Here is a 17,150-nt window from a genome sequence, read left to right on the forward strand (position 1 = left end):
GGGATAAAACACAGGGGATATTCCAGAATAAATCAGAAAGGTGCTTTTCCCCCACCCCCGTATTATTAAATAATTTGAATGAAGAACCAATTTACTGGTCTTTAAAGAAGAGGATAACGCAGTAATTTCTATGTGTCTGAAGAGGGGGTAATTTTCCTAACATAAAGGTTGAGAGGAATTTTCTTGTTATGAGGAATAGAGTCAACTGTGATCGACACTCAAGTTTCTAGCCAGCTTGTCTTGGAACAATTCCATCAAGTGCAAAATTGTGAACTGTGGCCTAGATTTTTATTATGAATTCTTTGGACTTGATGAGCTTGGACAGCTTGAAGGTGTTCTGGGAAAAAGTAGATACTTTCATACTTCTTCTAATTACTACTTAGCCTTTCTTAGAACGAAAAAAACTGTTCAGGACAGGTGTTAAAAGTCTAATCTGTTGGTTTCAGGCTTAGAAGAGATGCAGCTCAATGCACACTAGGAGTAAACAGTTTTAATAGAAGATGTTAATAACTTTAGGATTTATATTAAAATACAGGTAAAGTTTTTGCAAGACAATTGTTTCAATTTTGTCTAAAACTATGGTTGGGTTTTTTTCTGGCCAGTCCTATTGGATGCTTTCCATAAGGTGGATTCTAGTTTATTAATTTCTTCAGTCTTGGGCTCATTTAATGTTGCAGTCATGGAGCTAAAAATATTATCATTCTGTGTGCTCATCCCATTTTCTCAGCCACCCTTTCTTGTGTCCAAGCAAACAGTGAGCAGAGCATGTTTAAAAGGGGACTGTTGTTCACGTTCCTTGGCCTCCTACCAGTTCATGCTTTACTTGGGGCAAATGTGCCACTCAAGGAATTATTTTGTTTTTCTCATCATTGAGGTCCAGCTGAATTCAGTGGCAGGATTCCATTAATCCCCCTGAGGCCAGGACAGGACTTCAGAGTCTGCTGGAGTCAGCAAGAAGGCCAGATGAGCCTTGACGCAGTGATCTTGCAGGGTGTATCTTCAAGTGCTTTATACAGGGAGTCTCCTTTTGGAGTTTGTATTAGTCCTTTGTTGGGAGGGCAGATTTTTTTTCATTATTATTTGTTGTATTTCCCTACTGTCCTGTGTTTTCCCTTCACTTCCTGGCACTGCACGAACACCAGTTTCAGGACTATGTCTATAACAAGTAAATTAGGCAAACACAGGCAGTGGGACTCAACCTGTAGTAGTTCCTGGTTTTGGCTCAGACCAGAGAGCCCTTTCCTTTGGTTGCTTCCCTCCATGCCAGAGAGCACCCCAGGCACAGCGACTGCTAACAGAGACAGCTTGGGATCCTGTGCTGTAACACACCGTGTACTAACCTTGTCCAGTACAGCGCTCCTTCACTTTCCCAGTCTTTCTGCCCTGTGCGTTTTTATTCTCTAAAGTGCTTGCGTTGCCTGTTGACTTAAGGAAACACATAATCCAAAAAATTAATAATGTCATACCTTTGTTTTTCAGCCACAGCCCAGCTCATAAGTATTACTTGACCACAGATCCTATCACCGGCTCCATCTACCTCTCTGACACCAACAGCCGACGTATCTATAAAATCAAGTCAACCACATCAGTGAAAGACATTGTGAAGAACTCAGAGGTCTTGGCTGGAACTGGGGATCAGTGCCTCCCGTTCGATGATACCCGCTGTGGAGATGGAGGCAAAGGCACTGATGCCACCCTTACAAATCCCAGGGGTGAGACTGCTTCTTCTCCACTGGCTTTTTTAAAGGGGGCTTTTTGAAAGCAGCTTGTTTAGTCACACTGGAGATTGCTCTCCTCTCCAGTTCTGAAACACAGCCTAAGGGCTTGCTTCTGGAAATAAGTGAGTATGTCTCACCCTCAGCTAGTCGTGTCATGGTTCTTCCAATTGGCATGGCTGGGAGGAATGCTGAACCAGAGGGGTTCAGTGATGGGCACATGTCCAGAGGGCAATGGAATAAATCCACCCATTACTTTTATACCCATTTAGCCATTACTCCGTCTTACCAACAGTGCTTAGTCCCTCCCAACCTGAGCAGGATTCACTAACATTCAGTTCACTGAGGCTTTCTTGGCATTAAAAAAAAGCCCTATAAGCATTGCTGTATGTATATATAAAAGTGCAGCAAAACTAGCATACAGCTCAAAGATACACAAATGGTGGTTTAGACATTGACATTATATGTCACAGCATCCAGCTTAAATCCTGTAGGGGGGTAGATACTAGCTTTGATATGGGAATGCTAATTCAGCTTAATTTCACCTGGTTCCAACATACTGAAATGTGATAAAAGCACAGTTGAATCAGAAGAAAAGCATCACACAGCCTTCATGGCTGTGAACTAAATTGTTCAAAACAGGTTTAGCCAAACATATGCAGTCCTGTGTATAGCCAAGACTTCAGTCTGGCAGTCTCAAGGTAACAAGCTCTGCAGATGGAGGATGTCGCTCCTCCCAGCTGTCCACAGCTCCACAGAAAACAGAGCACACGGGGCGACAGAGATGAAGTGGAAAGCATTGTTTGTACACACATTTTCAACCATGTTTGTGAAGAGGGCTGAGAAGGACACCCACGCAGGAATGTTTTTTGAGATGTGACATTTTTGCTTGTTATATGTCTTCTTTTGCCCAGTTGTTCAGAGTATGAGGAGTTATTTACAGGTTCTTGGCTTTGACATCAATGTGCTGCATCAGGGAGTGGTAGCTCCCTCCTTTCCTCACCACAACAATGGCCAAGCCTATCCCAGCCTCTTTGTAAAGCAACCCCTCAGCAAAACCTGGGGATCCTTTAACAAGTGTCCATGCCCATGGCAGGGGGTTGGGATTAGATGACTTTCAAAGGCCTCTTCCAACCCAAACCATTCTATGATTTCATGTGAAGTTATTTCACTAAAAACAGATAAGATTCCCCAAGAAGTTGTGGCTGTCCCATCCCTGGAAGTGTTCATGGACAGGTTGGATGGGGCTTTGATCAACCTGGTCTAGTGGGAGGTGTCCCAGCCCATGGCAAGGGTTTGGAAGTAAATGCTCTTTAAGGTCTTCTCCAACCCAAACACGTCAATGATTCTGTGATTCTCAGGAAGTTATTTTTCATGACGTAGAGATGACATTGTTGTTACTGAATCCGAGAAACCCAGACTGATTTAATGACCTTTTGTGTCAGGTCTAGCTGTGATTTTTTTTTTTGTTATATGTCAGCTAGTTGTTTCCTGGCAAGGATGCAGAAAAATGTACTATGGAAGACCTGTGTTTTTTTGCCAAAAAGCATCAAAACCCAGACTTCTATGCTTGTAATATTTAAAGAACCCAGCATGGTTTCCAAGCACTCCAGAATCCCATGAGTTGACCATTATATTGGGCTGAAGTATTGCCAGAAGCACAGGTATAGAAAAGAAACCAGTGGTCAGTTTGCAGTGTAGAATTTGTCTCACTGAAATGAGAAGGCCGACTGAAAATAAAATTAAGTGACTTGGGCAGAGAGATTCAGGCAGTCCAGCAGATGAATCATGAGATCAGGGAATCTAGAAATCTGTAATCCAATTTTCTGCACCTCTTTGAAGTTCAATCAGTGCAAAAAAAATACCCCACCACTTTTGTTGGTCCTCTGTTCTCCCTTGTACAAGATAAGCGGGATATTATTCATTTCCATTGATGGGTGAATGTTACAAGGTTTAGATGACTTATTTTTCTGCTTTGCTATAGCAAACAGCTCTGGAGTTCAAAGTTTTCAGCACTGAAATCCTTCTTGTTGGCAACTGAGGCTCTCAGGAGGCCATTCTTCCACCTCAATCATATAACAGCAAAATTCTTGCATTCATTCCTCAGAGCTCAAAAATTTCACAAAACGGAAGTAAATTGAGGGTGAAAGAGGAAATGACATGAAGCAAAATGACAACAGGAAAATAATAATCTGGAAAGCCCACTCAGCCAATAGAAAGTTCCTGAACAGTGTTCCCTGATCTGATTCTAACACGACTTTCCAAATTCTGCTGAGGCAACAGCTGTGGCAGGTGGGACTCACTCCCCATTCCCCCCAATAAATGATGAACAGTGAAAACTCATGCTGACAATGTAATGTCACCATTGTTTATACCTTTGCAGTGGTTCATCCTAGCAGAAAAATCCAGCAAATGCTCTTCCCTCAAGTACTTCATAATAGTTCAAAATAAAATTGATTTATTGTGTAAGTAACCAGTAGATCTCAAGTGACCCTGTGCTTCCATGTCTTGGCAGGCGAATAAACACTCGTAAGTGAATGGTCAGAGGAAATTATAAAATTATTCTGTAGCTGTAGAGATATCAGCTGGCCAGGGAAGGACCTGGAAAGTCAGTTTTTCAAGAATCATTGCTCCTCACAGGACTCTACTTTTTAAGGCTAAAGCTGTTTTGTTTGTTTTTTCTCTGAGCATAATTGCTTCATGCCAAGTAGGATTTCTGTATTTTAAGGACATCTTTGCACTTTTTCAAAAATCATAAGGAGTAAAAGTCTTGCCTTTCATGATGTTTTAATTAGCTGATATTTGCATCTTGCTGGAAAATACTGAGGGATACCTTCCTGCCAGATGAGAACCAGCAATTCATTAAGACTGGAGAAATAGTCATGAGCTGTCAACATATGCCTTTGCATATACCTTTAGCCTCTTGCACCAGTCAAGCATCTGGTCTGAATAGATATTTTTGGGTCTCTTCTCAGTGGAAAGAAGCTAGTACCTTGAAGGTGGTTCATTCCATGACAATGCACATATTCAAGCTGGGATGAACCACGTTCTGGGGGTGCTGGTCTTCTCCTGGATCTGACAGCCTGAAGAATGAGGTCCCCACTGCTGCAAACACTGTTCAGAATGGTTCTCCACATTCTGAGCAGCAGACTTTTCCCCATTGTTTTGATCACTTCCTCCAGTTGTCACCTCAGCTGCCATGAGTTCATAGGGGATAATTTCATAGAATTGTAGAATGCTTTGGATTGGAAGGGACCTTCAAAGACCATCCAGTTCCAACCCCCCTGCCATGGGCAGGGACACCTTCCACTAGACCAGGTTGCTCAGAGCCCCACCTGACCTGGCCTTGAACACTTCCAGGGATGGGACATCCACAGCCTCTCTGGGAAACCTGTGCCAATGCCTCACCACCCTCTCGAGAAAGAATTTCTTCCTAATATGAAATGTAAATTTTAGTTTTAGTTCAGAACCATTATCCCTTGTCCTGTCAATACATCTCTCTGAAGTACCTTCTGGACAGAGGTTCTTGTCTCACTCCACTGAAGGCAGAAGAACTCCTTTTAGATGATGAGCTTAGAAAGACATTAGGAGGGGTAAAACCTCCAGGAATTTCACACTTTATCTGTCTTTGGCTTGTCTAATAAAGGTAGGCTACACAAACACAGGACAGATAGATCCACAGATGAAGTAGGGGTGACAGTGGTTTCGTCAGAGTATTTATCATAGCTATTAGGAACCAGTCTGATGCGTCCAATTCATTTGCCACAGAGCACAGTAAAGCTTTCAGATGCTAATGAATTTCAATATATCCTTGCAAATTAAAGTGTTACCGCTTTCTAATTATCATCTGCTAATAATGATCCTCTTCTACAAGCAATCTAAAGAAAAATTAAAACTCCAGCTTGTCAGAGCATTTCTTTTCATCTGAGTACTCACCATTGGTTCTTCTCAGGAAAATGTTGTGGCAGAGAAATTACCAAAGAGCCTGCAATTAAGAGAGACTGCAGTGACAAGTCTGACACAATAGGAAGAAGGTTTTAGAAGGCATGTGGGGAGGGAGGGAGCATCTCATTCATTTAGCACCGTAACACCAATGCAAAATGAAGTAATTAATTTGGGGACAGATTGCTTCTTTCACTGTGCCCTGCTGAATGTGTAAACAAAATCTTTGCTAAGTGTTGAAGAGTTCGACAGAATTAATTGAGGAAGCTCAACCCTCCACAATCTGTTAACATTTTTATGGTCAGATAATAATAGGACCATTTTGGGGAGGACCAGAGGCTGACTGAACAAAGTACCTTGTCATTTACTCTGGACAGAAAAGACACTTAGGGACAGGGGCAATGTGGTCTTCCTGTGCCAACACTCCAGATGCTAGTCATCAGCATTTAGGGGACTTTCTGAGGAGGTTGCACCAGACCTGTGCTAATATACCATCATCAATTGACTTAGAAACCGTCCTGAGCACCTAGTTTTGTTCTTCCAGGCACCATGTGCTAATAATTTCCACAATTTCTTTAGCCAGATCGTGAGGAAGAGTGGTCCCTTTTAGGCAAAACCACTGTTTTCTATTCCTTTCTCATGTATTTCCTAGTTCTTTGCTGTCTTGTAGTTCCCTTCTTGACCACTGCATAACACAAAACTGATCTTAGCAGAAAACTTTTCACAGGAATTCCAGAATCTTTTTCCTGTGCGCTCTTTTTCACATTGTCAATGTATATGGGTAGTTAGGCTTTCTCCTTCCCCTCTGAATTCCTCTGTACTTACTGACATTGATTTTCATCTGCCATTTTATCACTTAGTCATTCAACATCCAGTCAGACAAGAAACATCCAAATTTAGATTTCTTTAAGCACCTTTTCTTCAGTTAAAGGGTTTTTTCCCCTTTTTTTTTTCCTAACAGGAGCTACATGCACAACACAACCACTTTTAGTGGTTTGTCTTGCAGAACAAACTCACCATGTCCCAGTAGCTATTTGCAGCATAACTTTGTGCTGTCACCTCTTCATGCTGCAAGGTCCTGACATTTCAAGCAAATGTCATCACGTCACAACTTTCTATCAGCACAGCTCACTGGTGTGATGCACATGGTGCTACAAGCCCTTGTTTTGTAAGAGATCTCTGCTTATGCAAGGGGAGCCAGCATGATTTCATAACGTATGTATTTCATATCTCAGAACTTAAGGTTTGGATCTGCAACACTACCTGGGTAGTGGCAGCAGCTGTTTCCTCTCAGTAACTGTGAGGCTGAACTTGGAGCTATATGCTGAAAGGTTTTAATTCCCTTATGTTCCTATGGAAACATGAGGGGAGCCTTCCTCCAAAGCAAGCCAAGGCCTTGGACTTAACATGCATAACATGTGAATTACCCGTTTCTGTGCCTGTTTGCAGGAGCCAGCTCCCAGCACTGGAACTGTGCCTATATCAGAAAGGAAACAGAAAGGTGCAATCTAACCTCTCCAATCTGCTGCAAAGAATCCATGAGATGCTTCTTTCCCTTTTCACAGAAGTCACCCATCCAAAGACACTTGTCTGTGGGACAGCAGGGCTCTTCTCCATAATTTAGTTGATTCCAAGACAATCAGCTAAAGTCAGGAAAGGATTGGAGCAGTTGCCATGGAAGGAATGTGTGCAAGTGGGAATTTGGAGCTTTGAGAGACTGCAAACTCCGCTGCCCTACAGAACATCTCGGGAAATGTGAGGCAATTGAGATTGCTTAGCCTCCATGAAAGAGGGATAAGCAGAAAAGTGCTCAGTGATAAGAACACATACACATACCATTGCTCTGGAGCAGGGTGATAAGTGGTAACTTTGCTATCCCACTTCAACTTACTCGGGTGTGCAAGCTCTTTGTCTAAGCTGGAATGCAAAATAAAGTTGTGCCCTATCAGCTGATCAGAGCTGGTTCAAGGGCCAAAGTGCATCTGGGTTATTATTACTGTAACTGGGTAATCAGATCAGCCATCAAACCCCAGCACTGCACACAGTGAGCCACTGCCAGCATACGCTGCTGATAAGTCCAATCCAATACATATGGAACTAGCTAAGGGAGAAAATTCTGCCTCATTTAAAATCACATTATCCAGCCTTCCACCCTTCACTGGCATTTGGCTTGTCACACAGACTAATGGACAGGCACCTGGAAAAATACTTGTTGTGAACCAAGGAATGCAAGAGGTTGTAAGAGACTGTTGTGTTTGACAAAAGCCAATTAAGATCAACTAAACCTTCTATCATGTCTCCTCCAAAAAAGTTTGTCTACCATATTGCTTAAAGAGCTCAGTTGTGTTCCTGGTTTTCAAGCAAATGCCACCAAACATAAAAGAACTTGACACTCAGTAGGCAAAATAATCAAGACGAGCAGAGACCTTCAACAGCAGATGCCAGTGACAGGTGACATGTGCCAGTATCCTGGATGACTCATTGAAGAGGGCATAGTGCTGACAAATCTCATGGCAGGTGAAGATAGCTTCCTGATAGCCATGGATGCCAGCGAGATATTGATGCTTGTCCCATCAGATCCTTCTGCAAGCATTTGACAAAATGCTAAAATACAAGTGATGTGCTTATATTGTATAGTGAGAATAAATGGCCACCACTACTGCGGCTTCTCTCATAGCATTCATCAAATCACAGAATGGTTTGGATTGGCAGGCACCATAAAGACCATCTAGTTCCTACCCACGCTGGGGGGGATACCTCCCACTAGACCAGTTTGCTCAAAGCCTATCCAGCCTGTCCTTGAACACTCCAGGCATGGGGCAGCCACAATTTCTTCAGGAAACCTTTGCCAGTGCCTCACCACCCTCAGTAAATTCATATGTGCAACAGTTACCTTGTGCTCCTCTTCGAGACTCGTGTTTCATGGTCCTGCAAAGATGAGTCCTTTCTTGGCATGAATTGAATGCAGGTATTAAAGTGTAGGACTAGAAGCAATCTTTTCGGTCATTCAGTCCTGTCATCCATTATCTCAGCAATCCTGCTATGTAATCCCCTCCAAAATTAATGAACTTCATCTTGAAAGCACCAAGTAATTTTTTTCCTCACTGCCCTAGAGGCTATTCTGAAACCACACTGCTCTGATGGTCAAATATCCAATCCAGGTCAAAGTGATGCCCTTCAGACAGGGTGATGCTGTGAAGAAGCGATGAAAATGCTGGTTTTACCTCCTGGCAATAACACACAGCTCCCATTCAGCTCAGTGATCTGAAACACCAGTTTTCTGACTCCTAATTGACTTTGAATCAACAGGTTGCAACCATGTCAGAATCCCTTCCTTTACCTCAGCTCAGTGGAGAAGTTTGTTCTTTCTCTCAAACAATGGCTTAGTCCTGAGCTTTTTCTGCCAGGCCAGATTATCTTCTGTGGATTTCCTTATAATCAAATCTGGTATGTTTTTCCACATATCACCTACCTCCATGGCTTCCAGCCCATGCAATACTTACAGTGCTGGCTGAAGGCCATGATTTTTGTTGCCAAAGCAATCAGAGGATTAGTCCCTGCTCTATGAAAATCTAGAATTTTTGATCTGTGAACTGCTGCATCTACACTTCACAGCAGAGCTCACAGTGGATGGAGACTGAGGGTAAGTGTTTCAAACAAGGGGATCTGGCTGCAAAACAGCATTTCAGAGGAACACAAGATCTGATCACTCCTCAAACATTCTCAAAGCTTTCTATCTGAAACAGAATTTCCATCATTTCTGTCACCAAGATGACAGCCAAAGAAACAGCCTAGTGAGCATTCAGCTCACTAATTTAATCTGCCTACAATATAAATGTTTTCTTTAGAGATATTTGCTGTAGTCTCCTTTTATAATCAAATGGGAGGAAAAGGTATTTCTAGCAGGATTCATATAATCTCTTGGGGATATGTGCTTTAGGGTGATACATATTGCACTCTCAAAGTAGATTTCTCTCTCCACTGATGGGAATAGGTTCAGATACTTGCTTAGATGCACAGTAAAGATGTCTGCTTTTTGCCAAGTGATTGTTACCCTACGAGCAAAAGAAGCCAAACAGGAAGATCGTAATATTCATATATTTCAAGCAGAATTTTGACTTGCATAGGAAAAGATGTTACATGCCTCTACATTCTTTTTCTGTTTCTTTACAGTCTTTTAGTGTCTTTAAGAGACTCAAATATTATGCTGGGTGACATTCTGCCTCTGTAGGGTAGATGAGATTAATTACTTTATTAGTATCTGTGGAGTTATTTTAATTTATACTAGCACAAACAAGAGGTGAATAGAGCCCCTAACTTCTTATTCCTGCTTCAGTCATGACCTTTCTCTGTGACCTTGTGAGAATTGCATTATCTGTTAATTTTCTGATACGTAAAATTAGAGTGATCACACTCACAGACTGTTATGACGTGTAATTAGAAAGTGTAAAGCACTATGAAATCCTCTGATGGAAGATGCAGAGGATAGCTAGCCTAGGATAAAGAGGATTAGAGGAGGTTGTGCTAACATAACAAATACTTGAGAAATTAAGCTTAGGGGGAGGTGAAACAGCACATATCTGCAGGGCAAGGAACGAGAATCAGCAGCCTGTAACTGCTGTCAGCAGCCCTCAAATCCACTGACAGGAGTATGTCTACAGAGGAGGTTTGGACGATGAAATTAATCACTAGCAGAGTTCAGAATCAGGTGAAACACTGTATATTAGTAGGATTATCCTAGGGAAAACCCTTTCTCATTTATCCATCTGGAATTTGATTGACCTGATGGACCTTTCACAGCCTTTTTCATCACCATTTTTGAAAGACCATTGGTGTAACATTTTTACGTGCATAGCTTACCATTCATACCATGAGCAATAAAATCAAGTTTCTGGACATGCAAGACACGCAGTTATTAGAAAATCTTTTCATTTCAGCAGTTCACTGAATGCCATGCCCTTTTCCAGGAGCGAGCAGGGATTTCTGGATTGCATTGTGTGCCATTTGAAAGTGCCTTCCATGGAATGGTGCCAGTTCAAAGCTCTTGACAGCCAGGACTCCCACATGCCCAACCCTCCTCTCTTCCCTTTTGAATGCCATGAAATATATTGCTCCTCATGTCAGGCTGCCATCACCTTCTGACTGTCTTTCTTTGTTCCTCCCCAGGCATCACCGTGGACAAGTTTGGGCTGATTTACTTTGTGGATGGCACCATGATCAGGCGGATTGATCAGAATGGGATCATCTCAACTGTGTTGGGTTCCAATGACTTGACGTCTGCTCGGCCTCTCAGCTGTGACTCTGTTATGGACATTTCTCAAGTAAGACAGTGGTTTGGTTTTGTTTCTACAGAATGCAAGCCTCCGCCTTCACCCTATCTGCATGTCTGTAAGCTTCCCTAGAAGGTCTGACAAAGAGATAAGGGCTCAAGGAAAGTTGCATTTCTACATAGTTGATGGTATAAAAATGACTGAATCAAAATTAAATACCCTATAAAGACAGAAGGAAACACGTGACTGCCCTAACTCATAGATTCCTGGGGTGTGAGATTTTTACACAAGTCCCAGACACAGAATTGACTTCTTTCAGAGCTCCCAGTCAGTGGAAAGACACAGATTCCTGGGAAGGAAGGCTTTGTTAGGCTCATTTCTCACTATATGCCATGCTCCATTATAACATGTTAGCTAATCACAGGTTTTTTTCTTTTCTTCCCCTCATCCTAATTTGGCCCAGCACAATTTTAGACCTGAATCAAATTAACATAGGAAAGACTGATTGGAGGATGTGGTGCCAAAATTAGCAACAGCAGGAAAACAAGAATCTTGAATTGCATCAGATTGCAAATTGGTTGCAGCTACCATCATGCTGGGCTTTTAAGTCCTGCTGCTTCAAGGTGGAGAGAAAAAAGAAGAGAGAAAAAGAAATCTCATTTTGATGATTGCTTTACTACTGGATGGTGCAGAAGAGAAATCTGTTACAGCCCAGCACTCAGTTTTGTGTGACACTGGCCAACTCATCAAATTGTGCCAGTTTAGGACCTTTGAAAGGACCTTGTGTCCTTTGAAACCTTTGTGCCACTTGTTGTTTGCCTAGCTGCAGGAATGTTGTCCTCTCCTGTGAAAATACAGATCATAGCTGGAGGCCTAAGTACTGTTATTCAGCCACAATAGATGTCAATGGGGTTTCCTTTTTGTAACTACCTAGATAATTTCCATGCTCCCATATGGAATCTGTTCTTGTTTTTTCCCTCTAATTTGAAAAGATTGTTCTTGCTTCCTTGCAACTGGCTCCCACTGTCTGTAATTTATGAACAAGCTGAAATTATGAGTTTAAAAGTTGTTTTTTCTTCTATAGAGGTGAAATTTTGATGGTTAAAGACCACCTTTTAGTATGTTTCTCATTTTACAGACATAGTTTCTTCTTTATGTGATCTTCAGGGGCAGTTAGCACAAGACCATTGTGTAATCAGGCTTTAAAAATTATTTACTTCCAGGTTATGTAGCTCCTGTGTAAACCAATGTCATGTTCAAACACTTCTGAGATGAACATGTATCAGCTGAAGACTCTTTTTTTTTCCTTTCATAAAATGACAGGAACCATTTTTAGAATAACCTGTACTGGGACTGGCAGATTAACCACTCCTGTTCTGGAGAAACACACTGAACACAAGCTTAATTAAAAAATAAAAACCAGCTTGGGAAGAAGCTTTTCATCATTTACAGCAGATAGAATGGTCTTTTCTGCCAGGTCCCTGAGGCTCCCTGGAACATGAGGACATGAAATATTTAGCTGCCACTGTTGACAAGGAGTGGTTTTTAAGAAATTGAAAATTCCCATGTCAATTCAGAATAAACTCAGCTCTTGATGCTAACTGAAGACTGCAGAGCTTAAAGACCACTGGAAGGGATGGAGGCATGAATTATTAAAGAGAAAACCACAGGCTATAATGTTTTACTACAAGAAGGGTTAAAATAGGCCAGAAGCTGAGAAAAGGAAGGAGATTTTGCAAACAGAGAACTAGAGTAGACAGAGCTCAGCATACTGCTTAGCCATGAAAATAAGCTTCACACACCCAGGCATTAGAAGACACAATGAACTAAATACCTTACATCTCATCTCTTTAAAAAAAAAATGCTAAAAAGGCACATAGAAGCATCAAAATAAAGCATGGCTGTAGCAGAGATGTTAAACTACAGGCCTTAAAAATAGGAATACCCCCCCCAGTGTTCCTGTAGATCTTAGCTGGTGTCTTCTTATTCATAGTTTTAAATAAAATCACAGTGAAAGATGGTTTGCTGGACCTGAGCCTGCTGGCATCCACTCATCCTCCTTCCAGTAAGGTTACAAAATACTCCTCCAAACTTAGTCACATCAGACAAATGAGAAGAAGCAGCAACTGAGATGGATGGTAGGAAAGGAAGGTTCAAAACAAAGAAACTATCCTGGAGCTGATTGGTTCCCATCAACACAAGACAGATTTCTTTTTCTAAATAAACCTGAAATAAAGTAAAATAGTCCAAAAAAAGCAGAACTTTGAGTTCTTTACAAAAAAAAAAGTCCTGAATTCTGTCGGTAAATGTTTCTTAGGTTTGGCAACTAAGAGTAGACTCACTTGAAAAGAGTGTATTGCAGAAGCAGAGCTAGAAATAAAGTCCTTTTAGTGCTCACTCACTTGCGGTGTTGTCAGTCACTGTTTTAGTGGATTATCAGTGTAGAACTGGGATGTGTCACTCCTGAACCCATTTTTTCCATTACCCTAAAACAAAATCTGAAAATCCCCGTGAAGACACAAGTATTTTACTCCATGAATTGAAATGGCCTGAATTGCCTATGAATGGCTATTCTGCATTTTTGCAGCGTAAAGTGGAAAACCATAGGTTATAACTTAGATATTCACACATGCTGGGCACAGCTGCCAGTTTTGTGTCTATCCCTCCTTGTCATTTACCCAGAGGAATTCAGCCACTTGTGTGAAAAGTCCTTTAGTGAAAGAATCACTGTTTTGTGTCTGATTTCATAGCACTTCACACAGCAAAATTTGCAGTCCCAGCTCTCTGCTATGAGGTCCAGCTTCCACCAGTTCAAAAAGCACAGGAGGGGGAAAATCACGGAATGGTTTGCCTCTGTCCATCATCCTGTTCCCACCACTGTTCCAGTGCAGAGTTTGGATGTCCCTATGTGTCTACTTCGTATGACCAGGAGCTAAGCCCCCTCGCTCACACGAGGTTATATCCTCTATGGCCACCCTATCAAGTAATAATTAGTTGTGGGGTTTTTAACCCATTCTCCCTTTAATCCATGTGGATTCCATCCTCATTGTGATAGATTTATAGGAATCATGCAGTAGAAAAATGTCTGGCTATAAAAATGCCCTTGTGTTCTTTTACCACGAAGGTTCGTCTGGAATGGCCCACGGATCTAGCGGTGAATCCCATGGATAATTCGCTCTACGTGCTCGACAATAACGTTGTGCTGCAGATCTCTGAGAACCACCAAGTGCGCATTGTGGCAGGGAGGCCCATGCACTGCCAGGTGCCAGGCATGGATCACTTTCTCCTCAGCAAGGTGGCAATCCACGCCACGCTGGAGTCTGCCACCGCCCTGGCCGTGTCCCATAACGGGGTCCTGTACATCGCTGAGACCGACGAGAAGAAGATCAACCGCATCAGGCAGGTCACCACCAACGGGGAGATCTCCCTCGTCGCCGGCGCCCCGAGCAGCTGCGACTGCAAGAACGATGCCAACTGTGACTGCTTCTCGGGGGACGACGGCTACGCCAAGGACGCCAAGCTCAACGCGCCGTCCTCCCTCGCCGTGTGTGCAGATGGGGAGCTGTACGTCGCTGATCTGGGGAATATCCGAATCCGCTTCATTCGGAAAAACAAACCGTTCCTCAACACACAGAACCTGTATGAGTTATCCTCGCCCATAGACCAGGAGCTCTACTTGTTTGACACCAGTGGGAAGCACCTTTATACTCAGAGCCTTACCACTGGAGATTATCTTTACAATTTCACTTATTCTGGAGATGGAGATATAACCCTGATCACTGACAATAATGGCAACTTAGTCAATATCCGAAGAGATTCCACAGGGATGCCCCTCTGGCTGGTGGTGCCTGATGGCCAAGTCTACTGGGTGACAATTGGTACCAACAGTGCTCTCAAGAGTGTAACAACACAGGGGCATGAAGTAGCCATGATGACTTACCATGGCAACTCTGGTCTCCTTGCCACTAAAAGCAATGAAAATGGTTGGACAACATTTTATGAGTAAGTATATTCTGGATATTGGGCTGCTGACTTCATTCTGTGTTCTCTGAACCGTGCAAGGTTGGTAGAATTTAATTCCCTGACCAGAATTATTGTCCAAATAAAATGGCCAGAACAGGGAGTATTATATTTCACACAAACACTAGGTACTGGCAGTAAGTGCATTAGAGCTTGAATAAGCTCCCTCTACCAAGTCAAGAGTCAGACAGAATTTCTGCTGAGTTTTTTTAAGTAATTTGGACACCTGGTTCTCCTTAACTGTAGTCAGGACTGGAGATTTAGGTTGCATGTCAGAGAATTTTTCTTGGCTTTGAGAGCCTTGGAAGTATGAAACTTCCATCAGAGCCTCTTTTTTCACAGCTTTTCACCTACTTCCTATGCTGCAGTGTCTTCTTTGTGCCTGTTTGAAATGTCTGATGTAGAATGACAATTGGCAATGACTAATGAGAGTTAGCTCTGGAAACAATTCTGTAATTAATGGACTGCTCAATTCCTACTGTTGCAATTTACCTCACTAAGCTTTAAAAGTAGTCTTGAAACTGTTCAAGACTATCCTGCCCCAAAGATTTTTTTGAGCAGAGAGAAGACAGGATACATTGAAAAACCCAGAGATGGCAGTATCTTGAATATTTGTACTTCTTTTCTGTATTACTGTTAGCAATTCTCTGCTTATAAATGTCATGAAGAAAACATATTTCTGATATAAAAAGGAAAAAAGATAGGTAACTGAATGAAGAGTATCTAGAAGGATTCATCCTGCTGTTAAGAACCCTTTCCCCTCCTTCTTCCTTAATTTTTATTTACAAGTGTAACCTCTTTGAAATGCTCCGTTAAGTGCATCATTTCCTGTATGGTTTGAATGGTTACATGGAAGTGTTAAGCTGCCATGATAATAGACCCATTGTAAGAATCCAATTTGGCTAGAGTAGACAGTTCCCAAGATGACAAGCAAAAAAGTTGTTAGAAAAAAAGGGATGCAGGGAAAGAAAGCTGGCTAAACCCGCATATCTGTGTGTTGGTATGTGGTTGCTTTGGTTCTCTCTTTAAAAATGTTCCAGGCCCAGTTTCAGATTTCTTTGCTTAATACTCACTGTTCCTGCTCCTGCCTTGAAAAGGACTGATGGAAACTTGTGATTAATCTTTTGAAATGTTATTAGCATTTCATCAATGTTCTGCTTGCAATTACTGTAGAAATACTCCTCAGTGAATCCAAGTTAATACTCTTCCATCTCTTACGTTGAATTTGCTTGAGGAAGGCTTTAGGGAGGAAAAAGAGGGTGTTTCTCTCCACAGGAGTGGAAGCCAGCTATATTGTCAGGACCATTGTGCTAAATCAAGGAGATATTTTCTTTTTGCAAAGAACCCAATAGTTCCTGTGTTTGAAAACAGATGCAGCCACAGACAGTGAAGCAAACTAAACATTGCAGCTAATAATGGTCAGATTTATACCTCAAACATAATCTTTTATTTTAAAGTGCAACTGAAAATATAAAGATGAAACAAGACCAAAGCTCAAACCCAACTTGCTCTGTGGATATATTTATAACAGTGATCCATTATTTCTTGCTGTCCAACAAAATAGAAAGCCATAATTCTGGTCCTTTTATGCACTTCAGAAGAGTCATAAGAAAGCTTTTTAGAGCTGAATGGAAGACAGTATTCTCCAGTGGCTGGACTATGGAAATCTTGACTAGAGCAAGTCAGCACTGTATGATAGCACAGCATCACTGAATATAGAATTGGGAATGTGCCTTCAGAGATACCTCATTCAAACCTGTGATCAGTTATCTCTATTTAATTGTTCCTGACAATTTCTGATGCAACTTTATAAGACTACTGGTTAAAAGTCTACATCTGAATTAGTTACTTCAGCCTCCCTTTACAGGCAGGTGGAGAGTAACAGGTCCTTTCAGGCTGAGTTTCTTATGAGTTATGTCAGGTATTTGCTTTAGGATGAGGTGAGTTGTATTCTGAAAGTTTATCTCTGCAAAGGTAGTACAGAATGATGAGTTCAGTTACAGATGTTTACATTGCTGATGTCTACAATTTGGTCAAATGGATCCTATCAGTCATCTGAGTTATTTATAAATATTGTTAGTGATAACAATGTATTTACCTATATTATTGTTACTGTTAGAAAGCTTTTTTTATATTCATAGCCTAAATCTTCCGTGCTTGGAGACCATCCTTCTTCATGCAATCCTCGCCTTTCCTGTCCTAT

General features: G+C 41.8%; 1 protein-coding gene across 6 annotated transcripts in view; it reads left to right on the top strand.

Annotated features, from left to right (window-relative positions):
- The window catches only part of TENM4 (teneurin transmembrane protein 4), a 600,317-nt gene that overhangs the window by 539,366 nt on the left and 43,801 nt on the right, over positions 1-17,150 (top strand). For all 6 annotated transcript variants that reach the window (XM_069016277.1, XM_069016269.1, XM_069016304.1 and 3 more), the window contains 3 exons: positions 1,480-1,712; positions 10,824-10,978; positions 14,052-14,929. In XM_069016277.1, the coding sequence (XP_068872378.1) occupies positions 1,480-1,712; positions 10,824-10,978; positions 14,052-14,929 (1,266 nt within the window). The remainder of the gene's footprint in view (positions 1-1,479; positions 1,713-10,823; positions 10,979-14,051; positions 14,930-17,150) is intronic.

The sequence above is a fragment of the Aphelocoma coerulescens genome, chromosome 1 (genome assembly GCF_041296385.1).
Source record: "Aphelocoma coerulescens isolate FSJ_1873_10779 chromosome 1, UR_Acoe_1.0, whole genome shotgun sequence".
Taxonomy (NCBI): Eukaryota; Metazoa; Chordata; class Aves; order Passeriformes; family Corvidae; genus Aphelocoma; species Aphelocoma coerulescens.